This window comes from Dermochelys coriacea, chromosome 10 (assembly GCF_009764565.3).
Source record: "Dermochelys coriacea isolate rDerCor1 chromosome 10, rDerCor1.pri.v4, whole genome shotgun sequence".
Taxonomy (NCBI): domain Eukaryota; kingdom Metazoa; phylum Chordata; order Testudines; family Dermochelyidae; genus Dermochelys; species Dermochelys coriacea.
This window is the reverse complement of record NC_050077.1, coordinates 32,779,293-32,798,545: the sequence shown is the minus strand read 5'-3', so window position 1 is coordinate 32,798,545 and position 19,253 is coordinate 32,779,293. Positions and strand designations below refer to the sequence as shown.

The following is a 19,253-nucleotide window of genomic DNA, read 5'->3' as shown; positions in this document are numbered from 1 at the left end:
GTATGGAGGAGCTGTAATGTTTAGTTAGTGCCCAGTATGAACAAACACAGCCCACGTGGAAAATAAAGCGTCCCTCTCTCAATTGTCCTCCTTTCAAGACATTTTATTGACAAGTCACATTTTTAACATTCACACTTTTCAGAAGGCAAATATCTGAGCGCCAGGAGACCCCAGCCATGCCAGCGGATGATATTTCACAGCAACGGGCTGACCACTCATTTATTTACTTGGATCATCCAATCAAACATTTCCTGCAGCCCTTCAGGAAGAAGGCATCAGTATAAGGCACCATAAGACAGGTCACTAGCATGAAAGGGCTAGAAACAGGAGGCTAAGGTGACCGCCAGCATAAATCGGATCAATTACACAGAAAAATATTTCATTTTAAAAATCTAAGGCTATTGCAGGGTGTTCACAGGTTGGCATATGACTCTTCAGTCTTCCAGGCCAGCGACCCCATGTCGGGACAGGGAGCTTCCTCAGCCTCTCCTCTGCTTTAGCATCTCCATGTACATCTGGAGAGACTTTTGAATGGAGTCTTTCGTGATGAAGCTGACAAAGTTCTGAATGTCAGATTCGCGGTGGGCGAGCAGACGGTCCACAGTCGGCTTCCTCATGATGGACTTGGTGATCTGACGGGCATGGTCTGTGGAGTAGAGAGAGAGAGAGAGAGAGAGAGCGAGCATGTTGGCCGAGCAGGGTCAGTGTACATTACAGCCAGAAGTCCACCTGTCAGTAGTAGGACCACGGGGTGTAATTACCTTCCTGAGGAAAAGAATACTTGGTCTTAACACACTCTTGATTCTAACAGGGAATGACAGAGCAAGAACCAAGAGCTGGAAGCTGAAGCCAGACAAAGGCAAATTGGAAACAAGGCACAAATTTTTGAACAATGAGGGTGATTAACCACCACAGCAACCTCCCAAGGAAAGTGGTGGATTCTCCATCTCTTGGTTTCCCCGAAGCCAGACTGGACTCCTTTCTGGAAGACGCTTCTGTCAAACACATGTGATGGACTCAGTGCAGGGATAACCAGGTGAACTTCTCTGGCCCGTGCTGTACAGGAGATTGGACTAGAAGATCACAGTGGTCCCTTCTGGCCTTAAAAATCAATGCCCTTTGTCAACACTGTTTGACACAAGTGATACCACCATGAACAAACGTTAACTGCCCCATCCCCGGGGCACGTCCTCTGAATCAGCTCCCAGAACAGCACAATAAAGCTTCCCAGCTGGTGACCCTCAGCATTGCTCCATGGACTTCAAGGAATCTGCACCAGTTTACATCAGCTGTGTGAGGACACAGCCCTGAGTTCCAAACCCAGAGAATGTAATTATGTATTAAGGAAGTCCATCCTCACCACACTATGGACACTCTCCATGCACCTCACTTCCAGGACAGCCTTGGTCTTGCATTAGCCACTGCTGCACTCACTGTGAGAGCCTTGACTGGCAGGTGCTATTATGAACATAAGTCATTTCAGTCACAGAAACTCTCCCGAAGCCTATCCCAGAGCACAGACGTTCTCCACAACACGACCAGCCACATCCCCATCAGGAGAGATCCTCAGGAGCACGGCCAAGGAGCCCTCCAGTGGGGAATCTCTGGCTCAGGCACACAGCAAAAGGAAGAGATCAACCAAAGTTAGAGAGCACACAATGCTTGTCTGCCACCAGTTGCATAAACCAAACCCTGCAGCAGGGTCCGGATGGCAGCCCACCACCTCTGTTTCCAAAGCTGTCCAGCCCTCCCCTGTTCCACTTCATACCGTCCCTCTAAGACCCCACATGCTTTTAAAGCTTTCCTCAGAGCGATTATTCTTCCAGCCTTTCCTCTCCACTGAACCCACTCCTATTTATATGGAGCTCTTGTAAAAAGCGATGTGCAGAAATGAACCTGGCTCTGAAAAGCAGAGCAGTCACCAGAGCACAATTTACTTGCTTGTGCTGTGTTGGATATTCCTAACCAAACGTTTGTCTTTCCCACACCAGTGTCCAATTGCTATAATGCACATTGATTATGAGACAGTAATGAAATAAGGGTTCTCACGAGGGTCTGATTGCTCAGTTAAAGTCAGTAAACGCAAGTTAGCTCTGCCAGCAGCATTATACAGAGCAAGGACTGTCATTCTAGCATGGTCTGCCTTTCGTTTTACTGGTGCAATACAAGAGAGTGCATTAGTGCAACACGCATTTCATTTTCCAGGTATTTGTGCAAGAACAAATCTGGGAAAGAAACAGATCAGCTGCCCACACATATACTGGAGGCTCCTCTGGGTGATAACCCACCATGGCCCCTGTGTAGCACATACTCTAGTACACATGCATTTCAAGGACCAGTACTGGGTCAGGGCCCTAGTTTGGGGATTGCAAGATCTGCACTGGAGCCTCCAGGAAGCCAGACAAGAAGGGACTGGTGACTTGCTCCCCTCTGGAATAAGGGGCCAGGGACTGATGGGCATCCTGACATCCTCCCATCCTGAGAGTGCAGGGCCCAGGAGATGCTTGGGGACCTGCTCCCAAGCCAAGGATGTGTGGGAGCTTCCTGGGCACCTGCCTGTCAGTCCCAGATTACAAAGGTTCTAGAAGGCAAAGGAATTGAGAATGGAATGTGAGATCCAACGATACATAAGAGCTGGGTGTAATGTGTCGGGGGGAGGGGCTGGGAAGGCCCAGACTTGGTTTTTGTCTCTCAGTCCATTCCCTGAGTGGCAGGCACATGCAGAGCGCATCTCCCGTCGGCTGGGCACCTTCTGTTTCAAAAGCTCAGATCTGTGTTAAATCCCAACCGACGGCTTTCAGGCATAGGACAGCACTTGCCCCTCACACTGGCTCGTTGCATGCTGAGCTGAAAATTGCCACCATTCATACACGAGCCAAGTCATACAGCGAGCTTTGAATTTCTTCACCCTCCATGCACTGTCCTAGCCCAGCAGTGGCTCACGGGCTTACGACAGCATCAGCTGTGTGAAGCTGCGCGTCTGAACTCCACGGTAGCCAGGTGGAACTGGCTGACCTGCCATCCATGGCATCTCAACCCCAATATGCTCATGGCACTGCCTTTATTCCTGATCTCATGGGAGCCAATAGCAGCTTTAAAACTCATTTCAGTGGGAGCTGTCTCTGGTCATGAACTTGATAACTTCTCCAAAGACAGCCAAGTGGCCCCTTGAGCTCACTAGAGCCAAACCATGCCAGGCTGTTTGGCACTGGATTCTCCCATAGGTGCTTACATGCTGGCCTGTTCTAGTTGGTTCCAGAGGCTGCACTGAACCGTTATAGTCCAATTGCCTGGGCCTCTCTGACGTTCACCTTCCCTCTGGGATCTCGACAGCCCAGGGTTTCTCAGAGGTTTGCTAGAGGATCTGGTCCAATACTATTCTGCCTCCTTTTTAATCAATCTAGGATAAATATTGCTGACATTACCACATGCACATGAACTAGGGACTGTTAAGCCTCACTGTCCGATTGCATCTCATTCCCCTCCATCACTCTCACTGTGCTATGACAGGTAACCAGCACACTCTGGCCACGAGCTCACTGCTCTTTGACAGGAGCAGAGAACGGCAGCAGCATCCCGCAGCCGGAAGTCTCTTACCTGGAATAGCTAACCACTGTGACATCACAGCAGCAGCTGTGCTCTGTAGCTTCTCCTCCGGTACTAACTGATCTACAAGGCCTATTTTATGGGCCTCAGGCGGGGAGTACAAGAGCCCTAGCTCGAGGGAACGCTCTGTAGCTCGGTTTCCAATAGTGTTCACCATTGTATCCTTAAACCTAGGAGAGAGGAGAAGAAATGCTCAGGCAGGGGAAGCACAGAACAACCAGCAAGTGTAAAGAGAAGCAGTGAGACAGCAAAACAAAGAGATGATGTTAAGTAACCACCCTGTCCTCTTTCCAATCCCTCTTTAGAGCTCACCTCTGCTGGGACACCTTCAAACCACTCAGCAATGGTCAGGCAAGTGTGCTGGCTGCTTTGCAGACTGACTGGTATCATCTGTGTTGCCTTGCGGTCCCCCTGCCTGCAGCCACCCATTCTCTTGTCTTATACTTTCATTGTAAACTCTAAAGGGCAGGGACTGTCTCTCTGTTACATGTATGTACAGCACCCAGCACAATGGGGCAGGGACTGTATGAGGTACCCCCATACAAATAAACTCTGTCCTGTCAGAGACTCTGGTGTCTCTGAATAAACATTTCATAGCAGCACTGCTCCTGTTCCCACACATAAATACACTTGTCTGATTACAGTGTAACCTTACCAGAAAGGTGCAACAATACCCAGCTGCGTTTCGTTCAGTCCAATGCTGTAATTTGGGTTCTCTGCCATGATTCTGTAGTCACAACACATGGCCATCAGACAGCCCCCTGCCGGGCTGGACCCCTGGCACAGCAAGGAAGAAACTGGGTCTAGTTAAATCTCCACAACATGCTTCTAGTTCTAAAATACTCAAGATTCTAAAATACGTCTTCTCTCACCGTAACAGCATCATCTATCGCATGCAGGACCCACTCAGAACAGCACTGGGGATAGGCTTTAAAGTCATGTCCCTATAACTCTTCGAAGGGACATGGTCAGAGTAAAAAAAGGAATTAAAACAATTCCTGCCCTATATTATTGTTTTAAATTTTAAAATTCTATTTTAGTCCCTCCCAGCTATTTATGCTGTTAACTGTTTGAACTTTCCCAGCCTGGGAAATGAACTAGTCAATTTCACCTCTATTCCTCATCAGTGTCACTGCCAGGTTCTCCAGCTCTAGCAGGAGGCTGCCTTGTTTGGGTTGCAAACTCGGCAGTGGAGTAGGGTTTTGCTGAGGGGTTTTTTGTTTTTTTTTTAAACCAAAAATATATTTCCTAGGGGAATTTATATTTAAAAACTCCAAGGAAACATTGCCATTGGCCTTGGGCTTTGGGAAACCTACACTTGAGACCATATGTGACCCGATGGTGTCCCTTTTAAGAAGTCCTAGCTGCCTCTTTTCCTCATACATTCAGCCTCAGAGAGAAAGTCGAGAGCTCTTGCTAGTTGCAGAGATATGGCCAATGCCAGCAGTTATTTTGTGGAAAAATAAAAGCGAGTAACCAACCAATACACAGAAATCACCAGATGGGCCAGTGTAAGCCAAGAAACAATAAACAATTACTGCATATTAACTTATGCCAGAAGACATCTGAACTGCCCTTGCTGTGGATCTAACAGCAGAGTGCAATCACCTCTTCCTTCCATGACACCTGCCCTTGGATTTCATTCCCTCAAACTCTCAAGGTAACACGTTAACTAATAAAGCACAGTTGTTAGCTAGAATCATTTATTCAATTCATCAAGTAGGAACTAGGAAGTTGTGCATGAGACACAAGCACATTTCAAGAATTCTTAATGTGGTAACCTACCATCCCTTTGTAACATAGGAATAGCTTCTCCCCTCCTGCAAAGAAACACTAGCAAGGAGCCAAAGGAGCCAGGAAACAAATCTGAGCTCATTTGGTGGAGTTTCTGAGCAACCGTCTCCTCCAGTGGGAGGGCTTTGGGGGAGCTGAGGGGGATGGAGGGAAGCTGGAAAGGAGGGAGAACCCAGGATCTAAGGAGCTGTCATCTTGTAGGGGTTGCCCCTCAGCACTGCTCTGGTAGCTTCTCCCTAGCCTGGCAACATGGCTTCTTCATGTGTGACACCACCTCTGACCATGTCCCCTAGTGGCTGGGCAGCGGTAGCCACAGAGAGGCTTCCCCAGAGCTAATGCTAGTCCAAGCAGCGTGAATTCCAAACCAGATTGCCACTTGCAAGTGTGGGCTGCATTGGGGACAATAATGCAAAAAGTAGCAAGAATGGTGCTCCAGCTTCTCCAATCCCTACAGTCCTTGGACTCATAGACTCCAAGAAAGGAGGGTCTCAGGATGGGGGAGAAAATCATGACAACGCCACAAGTAGCCACTTTTTCCACCGTGCCCTTCCCAGCTAGCCATCAAGCCCTCCCGCACACACAGCATCTGGGATAAAGCCGCTCTAAGACAGGGCTTCTTGGGGCTGGGCGCACTCTTTGCTATGTCTGTGCAGCAGAAACAAAGAATTCAATCAGAGCCAGCATCCTGCAGGAGATTCTGTTGTGACCTGTCACTTTAAGAGCTGCAATTGTGCAAGGCACTGTGGAGCTCGGGCTTCCTGTGCCATGCTGAGCAAGTCTCACTGCAACCAGAGGGAGCGGGAGGTGCTCAGCACCTCCCAGGTGCAACGTATGGCTGGCAGTGCATTATGGAAGCCGTCCACCCACTGCAATACACAAAACCATCTTGGAGCAACTGACAGTCTAAATCTCTCTCATTCATCCCTGTATCTGAGAATCAGGACCAGAACCAACCTCCAACAGTAGGGACCCTGTATATTTCTGTGTGGAGGTGCATGTGAAACAAACATGTGTATATTTTACACACACACGCACGCACACACAGACCCCTTATACATTCTAGGGTTCGTACATAAAGCCTTCTTCCTTTCCTGCCCCTGCCCCCACGGTACCAATATAGCAAGGCAAGTGACTGACAATTGAGAGCCTCCTATGAAGTCAGGTATAAAGATGACTTGCATTGATAGCAGCTATTGTCACCATGTTGGATTGGTAGAGCCTGAGCCACATCTCCTGAACGGCTTTCCAGAACCCTGCATAGTGCTCTGCGCTCTTCCCGTACATCTCCATAATATCCAGGCCAGCTGAGAAGATTTTGGGGGCACCCTAAAATAATGTAAGAAAAACATCAAATGGATAATATATAGCGACTGACCTTTCAACTTGTTAGCAACATATTCTGGTAGAACCTGACCTGATCACGCGTGTACAAAACTGTGCAAACAGGTATCTTTAATATTTTGCAAATTTCCTTAGAGTTATATTAATGGATAACTCAAGGGATCTTACCAGCAAGAAAAATAACAACGATACATACAAATAAAGGGGAAATTCATTTCTTTGCAATAATTATTTTTACTTAGCAAAGCTTATGGTTAATTTCTAATTTGATGCCAGAAAATGCCAGGTGAATTTAAAAAAGAGAGGACAGAGTATTTCCCTCCCAAATCAGCCTCTTTTGTAGCCCACTTTATTTCCTTCCATCCTTGAAGGCCCCTGTAGCAATGACCTCCCTCAGGCAGAGATGGCTCAATGCGGCAGCCTTCAGAGCCTACCAATGCCATGCTTTGATATCGCCTGAACTGGTTGCTAGAGAGCAATATGGCTACCCATGAAGCAAAGGAACAAACCAGGGTCCGGAACTCACACCCTGCATATAACACCACGTGGCACTATTGGCCAGCTGAAACCGGCCCTGTAAAGAGTATCTTCATTTCGGTGCAACACGTACTGACGTCAAGATGACCCCTCTGCAGCCTCGGTCATTCTCCAGTTTCTCCAGGCTTATTAGAAACTCTGTTAGAAAGTCCAAGCTCAGGCTGTTCACAGGAAGGTTCTCCATCTTCATCACAGCTACCCCTGCACCACAGCAAATAAGAGGAATTAGAACCCACTGGAGATGACCGTAGCAATGTCTGCCAGGCCACTAATTACCACACTCTAGATCTCTGAACGTTCCCAAGGCCAGACTGGATCAGGCCTGGATGCTAGCGTAGGAATTTTCCTCCAGTCAGATTGGCAGAGACACTGGGTTTTTTTTGCCTTCCTCTGCACAATGGGGGACAGGTCACTTACAGGTTTAAACTAGTGGTGAATTCTCTGTAACTTAAAGTCTTTAAATCATGATTTAAGGACTGCAGTAATTTAGCCGGAAGTTAGGAGTATATTCAGGAGAGGCTGGGTGAGGTTCTGTGACCTGCAATGTGCAGGAGGTCAGACTAGATGATCACAACGATCCCTTCCGACCTTAAAGTCTACGGGTAACTGGCCATGCCACTTTACATAACTAAATTGCTGGATTTTCTCCACCTGCATCATGCCTGTTAGGGTATCTGGCATCTCTCTAACTCCTCCCATGCAAAGATCTGTGCACTCCACTAATATCATTTTAGCTTCCCAACACCCTGTGAAACATTGTTTTCTGCCTGCAGATGGGGAAGCGGAGACACAGAAAGATATAAAGCCACAATCACAGTGTGGCAGAACCCAGTCCTCCTGACTGCACATCTTGTGGAAGAACCCCTTGAAATGCAGCTCTACATGAATTACACTAACGAGAAATAGCGCGTTTCAAGCTCTAGCAGCTACCATCAAAAGGAGTAAGCAGTATGTCCCACTGTTTCTAGTAGGTGAAGCTAGCAATGGCTTTCTCCAAAATATCTACTCAACATTCCACCTGTACCACTAGCAGCTTCCCACGGACTTCAGTGCAGTCTGGGCAGCAGGATCTGGCCCTTTAATCACCAAGATTGGATTGTATTCAAGAGGGCTAACACAGATTGGACAGGAGCTGCAGTGGAGAGGCTACATTTTTCTTGTAAATATTGTTCCCTTGGTTGCGTTCCACTGACAGGCATCCAAATGGGACTGGCAGTGCTTACATAGGGAACTGACAGGCACTGTGTACTTTAGATATAGGTTATTTGAGGTGTGCTTGTGAAGATCAGCATGGCAAGCTGTTGTTGGGCTGAAGGCCTATTCCTTCATCCAAATGCGTGTACGTGCAGAAGCTCATAGGCCTAAGTCACTGCAAGAGACAAGTCACAGGCATGTTAAAACAATCACAGCTGCTTTCCGGATCCATTACCAAGTGTCAGCACTTTGTACCGCAGGCATCACGCATAGCACGGTTAGAGAGCGCCTAGTGCACTGTACACACACACAGACAGACCCTAGAGCACTGTACCTGTAAAAGAACCCACCCCAGCATGCCGTACACATACACCCACACACCCCGGCATGCCATATACCCCTCCCATGCACTGTACAAACACCCACACACCCCAACAGGCTGTACACATACATACATGTACAGCATGCTGTACATACAGACAGACAGCACACTATACATGTACAGACACACAGCCTAGTGCACTGTACACACACCGGCAGGTTGTACATGTACACACATACACACACAGAGCACCCAGCGCAAACACACACGCCGGCAGGCTGTACACGTACACCCCCACCGGCACACTGTACACACACACACACGCCGGCAGGCTGTACACGTACACCCCCACTGGCACACTGTACACACACACACACACGCTGGCAGGCTGTACATGTACACCCCCACCGGCACACTGTACACACACACACAAACACACACACACACACCAGCAGGCTGTACATGTACACCCCCACCGGCACACTGTACACACACACGCGCGCGCACGCCGGCAGGCTGTACACGTACACCCCCACCTGCACACTGTACACACACACGTGCGCGCGCCGGCAGGCTGTACATGTACACCCCCACCGGCACACTGTACACACACACACACACACACACACACACACACACGCCGGCAGGCTGTACACGTACACCCCCACCGGCACACTGTACACACACACACACACACACACACACACACGCCGGCAGGCTGTACACGTACACCCCCACCTGCACACTGTACACACACACGTGCGCGCGCCGGCAGGCTGTACATGTACACCCCCACCGGCACACTGTACACACACACACACATGCCGGCAGGCTGTACATGTACACCCCCACCAGCACACTGTACACACACACACACACACACACGCCGGCAGGCTGTACACGTACACCCCCACCGGCACACTGTACACACACACACACACACACACGCCGGCAGGCTGTACACGTACACCCCCACCGGCACACTGTACACACACACACACACACACACGCCGGCAGGCTGTACACGTACACCCCCACCGGCACACTGTACACACACACACACACACACACACACACACACGCCGGCAGGCTGTACACGTACACCCCCACCGGCACACTGTACACACACACACACACACACACGCCGGCAGGCTGTACACGTACACCCCCACCGGCACACTGTACACACACACACACACACACACGCCGGCAGGCTGTACACGTACACCCCCACCGGCACACTGTACACACACACACACACACACACGCCGGCAGGCTGTACACGTACACCCCCACCGGCACACTGTACACACACACACACACACACACACACACACGCCGGCAGGCTGTACACGTACACCCCCACCGGCACACTGTACACACACACACACACACACACACGCCGGCAGGCTGTACACGTACACCCCCACCGGCACACTGTACACACACACACACACACACACGCCGGCAGGCTGTACACGTACACCCCCACCGGCACACTGTACACACACACACACACACAGAGGGCGCCCCTCACCGGCGCTGCTGTCCAGCTCCACCGCCACCCGGCCATGGCCGATCGCTCTGCGCGGGGCGGCCCCCGGCTCCCGGCCTCCGGCTCCGCCCCGCCCCGGACGCGGCCCTGCAAGACACACACGAGTCAGCGGCGGGGCCCGGCCGGGCGCGGAGGGCCGGGGCCAGCTCACGCCGGGAACGGCCCCAGTTGGCTCCCCACGCGCGGGGCCGGGGCCGGGGCCGGGGCGCACCTGAGCGAAGCAGTCGCCGGACAAAGGTCACCCCCACCGCCGCCATCTTCCGCCTGCCGGCCCGCTACGCCGCCGCCTAGCGCCGGGGCCGGGGCCGGGGCCGGGAGAGCGGAGCGGGGCGGGGCGGAGCCGGGGTTGGGCGAACTGACGCGCCCAGAGACGCTGACTGACACCCAGAGACACTGACACAAACCCAGGCACCCCAAAACACCCAGACAGTGACTGACACCCAGAGACACTGACACAAACCCAGGCACCCCAAAACACCCAGACAGTGACTGACACCCAGAGACACTGACACAAACCCAGACACCCCAAAACACCCAGACAGTGACTGACACCCAGAGACACTGACACAAACCCAGACACCCCAAAACACCCAGACAGTGACTGACACCCAGAGACACTGACACAAACCCAGACACCCCACACCACCCAGACAGTGACTGACACCCAGAGACACTGACACAAACCCAGGCACCCCAAAACACCCAGACAGTGACTGACACCCAGAGACACTGACACAAACCCAGACACCCCAAAACACCCAGACAGTGACTGACACCCAGAGACACTGACACAAACCCAGACACCCCAAAACACCCAGACAGTGACTGACACCCAGAGACACTGACACAAACCCAGGCACCCCAAAACACCCAGACAGTGACTGACACCCAGAGACACTGACACAAACCCAGACACCCCAAAACACCCAGACAGTGACTGACACCCAGAGACACTGACACAAACCCAGGCACCCCAAAACACCCAGACAGTGACTGACACCCAGAGACACTGACACAAACCCAGACACCCCAAAACACCCAGACAGTGACTGACACCCAGAGACACTGACACAAACCCAGACACCCCAAAACACCCAGACAGTGACTGACACCCAGAGACACTGACACAAACCCAGGCACCCCAAAACACCCAGACAGTGACTGACACCCAGAGACACTGACACAAACCCAGACACCCCAAAACACCCAGACAGTGACTGACACCCAGAGACACTGACACAAACCCAGACACCCCAAAACACCCAGACAGTGACTGACACCCAGAGACACTGACACAAACCCAGACACCCCAAAACACCCAGACAGTGACTGACACCCAGAGACACTGACACAAACCCAGGCACCCCAAAACACCCAGACAGTGACTGACACCCAGAGACACTGACACAAACCCAGACACCCCAAAACACCCAGACAGTGACTGACACCCAGAGACACTGACACAAACCCAGGCACCCCAAAACACCCAGACAGTGACTGACACCCAGAGACACGCCCAGACACTGATACCCAGAGACAGTGACACACCCAGAAACATTGACACCCAGAGACAGTGACTGACACCTAGACACTGACACCTACAGATACTGGCACCCAGAGATACACAGAGACACTGACACACACACAGAAGTATTAGCACACATATACTAACATACTGACATACAGACACTGACACACATAGAGACACACATTCACATGTGCACAGACACACACACCCTGTTGATACACACACACACATGCACGGACTCATATACACACTGTCTCACACACACTGACACACTCACTCCATTGACACACAAGTGCACAGTCACATACAGACACTCCATTGACGCACACATCTGCACAGGCACTCGTATGTTCACAGACTCTCTCACACACACACACTGAAACACATTCACCGATGCACATACACACATACACATATTTACACTCACACGTGCACAGACACACATACACCCTTCATAGGCACACACGCATGCATAGGTTCACACACACATCCACAGACACCCACACTGACACACAGTCCACTGACACACACACGGAGCCATGTGGAGCAGGGCCTCTCCAGCAGGGGGTGGGTGGCTGGGGCTGGCTGCGGGACACAGCGTGTCCACAGCCCTACATGCTCCATCCTCTACCAGCTGGCAGCAGCTCAGGGATAGGGTGAGTGGCCATGTAGGCGAAAGAGCAGGCGCTGGTGTCCAGGCTCAGTGAGTGGGGCTGCAGGAGCATCTCTGGGTGGGGTGGGCAGGCGATGGGGGAGGAGGGGAGTTGGGAGGAGCTGGGACCACCAAGTAAGTGGAGCTGCCAAGTACCTCTTGGCTGGGCCACCTGACCTCAGAGCCTGGCTGGGAGAGGTGACAGGGCCAGGCCCCGGCTCCCTACCCTGGGGTGGGGGAGAGGCCCACAGGGAGTCATTGACTGACAGGCTGGCGGCATCCCAGGCCTGTACCACCCACCTTGTCACCATGACTGGGAGAGACACTGCCCCCACCTCGAGTGTAAGGCTGCAGTTTCCCCCTCAGCACCACATAAATACACCTGCCAGCACCCCCAAATACTCCCTTCCAGTACACACACATACCCCAATTCTCCCTCCCAGTGCACACCCCCACACACACATCCCAAATACCCCTCTCAGTACACACACACCCCTCATACACCACCAAATACTCCCTCTCAACACACACCCCAAATACCCTCCCAATACACAGCCCCCACATGCTCCCCCCAATACCCTTTCCAGTACACACACACCCCTCCAGCACCCCCAAATAGCCACTCCAGCACCCCCAAATATGCCCTCCTAGTACACATACACACTCCTCCAGCACCCTGCAAATGCCCTTCCCAGTACACACACACCCTTTCAGCACCCCCAAATACCCTCTCCCAGTACACACACCCCACTTGCACCCCCGAATACCTCCTCCAGCACCCCATATATCCCTTTTCAGTACACACAAACCCTCCAGCACCCCAAATACCCCCTCCAGTACCACTCACATATGCCCTCAGCATCCCCATATAGCCTACCATTATACACACACCCCTCTAGCACCCCCCAAATACTTCCTCACAGTTCACATGCAGTTCCTCCCACGTCCTCCAAATACCGCCTCCCAGTACACCCCCCCAGCACAACTCAAATACCCCCTCCAACACCCAACTCTACCCTACCAGAAGTGTTCTCTTTTTGGGAACTTGAAATATAGTAACCCTAAGTTGAGGGGGCGGGGGGGGTAGGCATCAGGGTGTTAGGGGAAGGGAGCTGGGGGGGGAACTCTTTGTAAACTCAAAACAAAAGAAAAACTTAAAGTAGTTGTCTAAAAGTGTTTTAATGCCAATATTTGCAATATTTGCATCTATTTGACATTTTATCATTTGACATGTACTTTCTCAAAGTCTGTAATATAATTTATGACATCTTTCTTGGAGGTTATTTTTAGTTTACACAGTATCTTGATTTTATTTTTCAGTTAATGCACTCAAAATATAAGCAACAGGCCCTGGGTATGTTACATAGCATTGGGTTTGTTGAACAGGGCATTTGCGGTGTGAAAAATGTTTCTCTGGAGTCTTAACCTTGGACCCTTGACCAAGAAATTAGGACTCTGACAAAAACTAATTCATAGATTCATAGATTCATAGATACTAAGGTCAGAAGGGACCATTCTGATCATCTAGTCCGACATCCTGCACAGCGCAGGCCACAGAATCTCACCCACCCACTCCTACAAAAAACCTCACCCATGTCTGAGCTATTGAAGTCCTTAAATCATGGTTTAAAGACTTCAAGGAGCAGAGAAGCCTCCCTCAAGTCACCCATGCCCCATGCTACAGAGGAAGGCGAAAAACCTCCAGGGCCTCTCCAATCTGCCCTGGAGGAAAATTCCTTCCCGACCCCAAATATGGCGATCAGCTAATTGACTGCCCCGTCCATCTGGATCTCTGATTCATCCTTCCAAAGAACAAGAGGAGCAGAGAAGCCTCCCTCAAGTCACCCATGCCCCATGCTACAGAGGAAGGCGAAAAACCTCCAGGGCCTCTCCAATCTGCCCTGGAGGAAAATTCCTTCCCGACCCCAAATATGGCGATCAGCTAATTGACTGCCCTGTCCATCTGGATCTCTGATTCATCCTTCCAAAGAACAAGAGAGATCCTATTCCCTCCCAAGATCACGCTGGAAAGGGACCTTATACACAGCTGTCCCTCTTCCCCAAATTCCTGGCTAGTCCCGGTAGTTTTTTCTGGACTACATATCCCAGAATCCCATTGCTCTAAACTGAAATCAACCTCAGATTATGGCCTTGTCTATACTGAAAAATTAGATCAAACTAGCTACTTCGCTCAGGGGTTGACCATGACTGGGAGAAACACTGCCCCCACCTCGAGTGTAAGGCTGCAGTTACCCCCTCAGCACCACACAAATACACCTGCCAGCACCCCCAAATACTCCCTTCCAGTACACACACATGCCCCAATTCTCCCTCCTCACATTTACACTTGTGAGTGCTGAAGGTCAGTTGACCTAACCCCCAGTATAGACACAAGCCAAGTCAATGGAAGAATTCTTCCATTGGTAGGCGGTGTGGTTGGAAGTGTAATTTCCTCCTTTTTAATCAGCCGTGTTCTATGGGTTTTGTTTTAGCACCTTGAAAATACACTTTGGTTCTGCGCTGTCACTGCCCACTTTTTTGTGCGAAGAACAGCACAGGACTATAAAATTAAACACACACACACAAAATAGTCTGGCCATCTAAAGCATTGATTTGGCTTCTTGGTGTTTTACTGTCACTGCATTCCTTGTAGAAGAGTGTAGGACGTGGCAGCAAGAAGGAAAGGACCAATGTAGATTGGGGTTTGTGGGGCCCTGGGCCAGAGCAAGTGGGGGCCTCTCCCCACCCCTTCTGCCTGCAGTCTCCCCGGCCTCCCCCGGCGCTCCTGCCGGGAGCAGGGTCAGGGCGTGGGAGCTTGCCCAGTCCCGCCCACCTGGCACTCATGCCAGGGAGTTGTCAGGGCACCGGGGCTTCCCCAGGTCTCCAGCAGGAGCACCTGGTGGGTAGGGGAAGCACCCGCACCCTGACCTTGCTCCCCAGCAGGAGTTCCAGGTGGGTGGGGGGAGCGGGGCAAGCCCTGTGTCCTGACCCCGCTCCCCGGGAGGAGTGCTGGGCAGGCGGAGAGGGGCAAGCCCCCATGCCCTGACAAGGGGCCTCTAGTTGGCCAGGACCCCTGAGCAGGGGTCCCACTGGCCCAGTGGCTAATCTGCCACTGATTACACTTGAAAACAATTGCTTTTATGTTTTGCACATGCAGTCTCAGTTTCTCTCTCACCCAGAAACTCTGACAAGGAAATGCCTGCAAATGAGATGGCAGCTGAAGGCCCTTTGATCCCCCAAGCATGATAGGACTGGGATCAGAAGCTGCAAAGAGGCAGGCCAAGGATCACTGGCTCTATGATGTCTGGCTTTGCCATCCCTTTGAGAAAAGAACCCCTGGAACTTGTGCAATGGGGTGGGGGAAGAAGACACAAGCCAATCTTGTCTTGGGAGTCAGCCGCAAGGGAGAGGCAGCTGAGTGGACCTATTCCAGGTCTCCCTAAGGAGAAGGGATCAGAAGTCCTGCTGCACAGCCAAACAGACAGACGTACTTTGTAGGTATGTATATACTGCAAACTGAGGTATGACTGCTGCCTAGGTAGACATGCCGGTGCTAGCATGGCTAAAAACAGCCGTGTAGCTATAGTAACTCCTCGCTTAATGTTGTAGTTATGTTCCTGAAAATGCTACTTTAAGCAAAATGATGTTAAGCGAATCCAATTTCCCCATAAGAATTAATGTAAATAGGGGGGTTAGGTTCCAGGGAAATTTTTTTCACCAAACAAAAGACTATTATATATATATATGCACTTATAGACAGTATAGGTTTTAAACAAACAATTTAATACTGTACACAGCAATGATGATTGTGAAGCTTGGTTAAGGTGGTGGAGTCAGAGGGTGGAAGAGGGTGGGATATTTCCCAGGGAATGCCTTACTGCTAAATGATGAACTAGCAATTGGCTAAGCCCTCAAGGGTTAACACTTTGTTGTTAATGTAGTCTCACATTGTACAAGGCAGTACGAATGGAGGGAGGAGACACAGCATGGCAATGGCTGCAAGTATTGGAAACTGAAAGGGGTGATGAACCCACGCTATCCCACTGGAGCGCACCACTCCCTCCACTTTCCAACGTGCGGGGAGTGGGAGCGGGGAAGTGCATGTGTATGTGTGTGTGAGAGTGAGACAGAGACACACACCATGTGTGTGAGAGAGATGTGCATTGCCCCTTTAAGTACACTGACCCCACTCTAAGTACACTACCCTTTTAAGTAGATCAGCAAGTTGAGACAGCAGCTGCTGCCTGCAAGCTCCCTCTGTCCTGAGCCCTGTCGTCCACCTCTCTGCTCTGTGGAGATGGGATACAGGAGCAGGGGCGGAGGGGGACACCCTGACATTAGCACCCCTCTTTCCCCCCCGCCTCTCTGCACAGCAAGCAGGAGGCTCCCGGGAGCAGCTCCAAGGCAGAGGGCAGGAGCAGCACGTGGCAGTAGTAGGAGGGTCACCTGAACTGCCCGGCAATTGGTAGCCTGCTGGGCAGCTGCCACACAGGGTACTTAGGGGAGTGGATAGGGAGGCTGCTGGTCCACCCTGGTGCCAACCCCCCACAAGCTAGCTCCAATGGGCTGCTCTTCCTGCAAGCAGTGGACAAAGCAGGCGGCTGCCAAATTAAGTTATATGGGAACATTGTGCAACTTTAAACGAGCATGTTTTCTCATTGATCAGCGACGTAACAATGAAACAATGTTAACCGGGATGACGTTAAATGAGGAGTTACTTTACAGGGGCCCGGAGTTCAGTGTGTGCTATGTAAGCACGCTGCGGAGGGGACCCTGGATACATACTCACAGTGCTCGCTGGTTTTAGCTGCGCTAAGGTGGGTGAAACTGGCATGGACATGTCTACCCAAGCTGCAGGCTGAGGAGCGATTGCAGTGTCATCGTGCCCTGAGAGAGAAGGTTGCAGGATGAGTGGGCGAAGCAGAGCCAGGAGGGCCTCACCTGGGCACACCAAATTCCCCCGCCCATGAAGAGGAGTCTCTGCTCACTGAGCCATGTCCTGGCCAGGGAAGAGAGAAGCCACAACCTGCCACAGGAGAGACCTTCCACCCATCCCCAGCTACCAAAGGCCAGCTGATGCCACAGGGGACAGAGAAGGACTAGCAGCTAGGACCCTCAGGTGCCTTGGCGTTCAGTTGGCAGTTTGCCTGCCCCTAGACTCCAGAATTAAGGCCTCTAAAATACCTGACTCCTAAGAGAGACCCAGTGAAACTCTGTTTGACAACCTCAGCTGAGAAAGGTCACAGGCCAAGTCTTGCAGTGGGGCTGATGTGCTCCAGGCTGCAGGACCACCTGCTGCCACAAGGAGGCTCGGGGTGGGATGGAGGTGCTCTATGCTGTTTCCCCCCCAAAAAATTTGCAGAATGCTTGGCTCTCCCCTGGTAACTTCTGGCCCTGGATCACAGAGAGAGGAGGAGGCAAGGAGCAAGGAATACAGGTTTCTATGGGACTGGTCCCACACAGAGTATAGTGCTCTCTGCACGTCCCCCTGCAGCATGTGGAATAGGCATTGGGCCCAATCCTGTCCCTAGTGCTGTTAGCAGGAGGAAGCAGGGTTTACACCTGCTAGCTGATTTGCTCTTGGTCCGTGGAAGGGTTGCTCTGCCTTCGGGCTCCTCAGCCTTGGCTGCTTGCCACTGGCTCTGGCTGGTGTGGCAGATTTCCCCTTTCTCCCTTGCTTCTAGAGTTGGCTCATTGCTGCCGTGCCTCCTCTCTTGATGGTTAGGGAGTTCAGCTCGCATTCCCTGGTCACGTCTCATGGGCTTGGTTTCAAAGGCAGGGCCCTTCCTCGTAATGCAAACAGGGAGCAAAGGATCTTAGGCCACAGGCCTCCAGCAAGGGTCCATATTGTCCATTGCAGCTGCTGTGACTGTACGGAAAGTCTCCCTGCTTTCATATCATTGTGTTTCTTTTACCCCGGCCCACCTGAAGAGGCAATGGTGGTCAGCTAGCATGGATGATTGTTATCCCCAAGCAAGGCAGCTCCATTCCTTGGCTTCCCTACCCCCCATCTCACAATAGAGGAGTGGTTTTTATTGCAATCCGGGGAAATTGACTGCACCAAAAAAGACTGCAGCTCTGCCTGAAGATACATGTGAATCTTGTGCTTTAAGGCCTGCTGAACCTGTGCTGGGAGGTGCTGAGCATCTGCAGCTCCTCCTGCCTCCAGCCCCCAGGACATGCTCAGCAGGAAGCAGCACCTTGATCCCGGGCAGGTCGGAGGCCCAGCAGGCCTGGCCTGGAGCCTTTGCAGGGAAAACAGGGTTGGTGCAGATATAGCCCTGCTCTGGTTTATGTAGACCAAGCTCTACTGGTGACAATGGCTGCTAGGTCTGTTATTAATGTCTTGGTGAGCTATGCTGAGTGGAAGCCATCATTAAAAGTTGCTGATTCCGCTCAAACCCAGGGGAGCGCTAGCAGGAGACAGCAGGGCAGGATATGGGCCCCACGCACTTCTGCAAAACCCATCTGGCCTCCTGCATGCAGAGATTTTCAATGGGCCATAAACCAGCAGGGCTGACTCTGGGCCAGGGGGTGTCAAGTGCTTGTATAAACAGGAGCGTTGCAAACACTGCCCTTCCCGCAGTACAAACCATCAGCTGAGCAACCCTTCCCCCGTACAAACCATCAGCTGAGCCCCTGCGCCAGCCAGCTTGCTTTTGAAAAAAGCGCTGGCTTCCGTGCTAAACGTGGCTCCCGGGGAATGCTAAGGTAGTCTGCACAT

General features: G+C 51.5%; 1 protein-coding gene across 1 annotated transcript; it reads right to left on the bottom strand.

Moving 5' to 3' along the window:
• Positions 1 to 87: 87 nt before the first annotated feature.
• ECI1 (enoyl-CoA delta isomerase 1) lies at positions 88 to 10,718 on the bottom strand. Its single transcript, XM_038419922.2, has 8 exons — positions 10,701 to 10,718; positions 10,561 to 10,647; positions 10,332 to 10,436; positions 7,352 to 7,479; positions 6,580 to 6,726; positions 4,262 to 4,383; positions 3,598 to 3,776; positions 88 to 646 (listed from the first exon to the last, which is right to left on the bottom strand). The coding sequence occupies exons 2-8, from the start codon at positions 10,604 to 10,606 to the stop codon at positions 480 to 482; spliced, it is 894 nt and encodes a 297-aa protein (XP_038275850.1). The 5' UTR covers positions 10,607 to 10,647; positions 10,701 to 10,718; the 3' UTR covers positions 88 to 479.
• Positions 10,719 to 19,253: the final 8,535 nt, after the last annotated feature.

Bases quoted from the DNA above. Each gene is read 5' to 3' on its own strand.
- ECI1 (XM_038419922.2), bottom strand. From the start codon at position 10,606: ATGGCGGCGGTGGGGGTGACCTTTGTCCGGCGACTGCTTCGCTCAG. The intron at 4,384-6,579 runs GCAAGTCATCTT...TTGCTGTGCCAG, and splicing joins TGACAATAGCTGCTATCAAT to GGGTCCAGCCCGGCAGGGGG. The intron at 647-3,597 runs GTAAGAGACTTC...TCTACTCCACAG, and splicing joins ACAGTGGTTAGCTATTCCAG to ACCATGCCCGTCAGATCACC.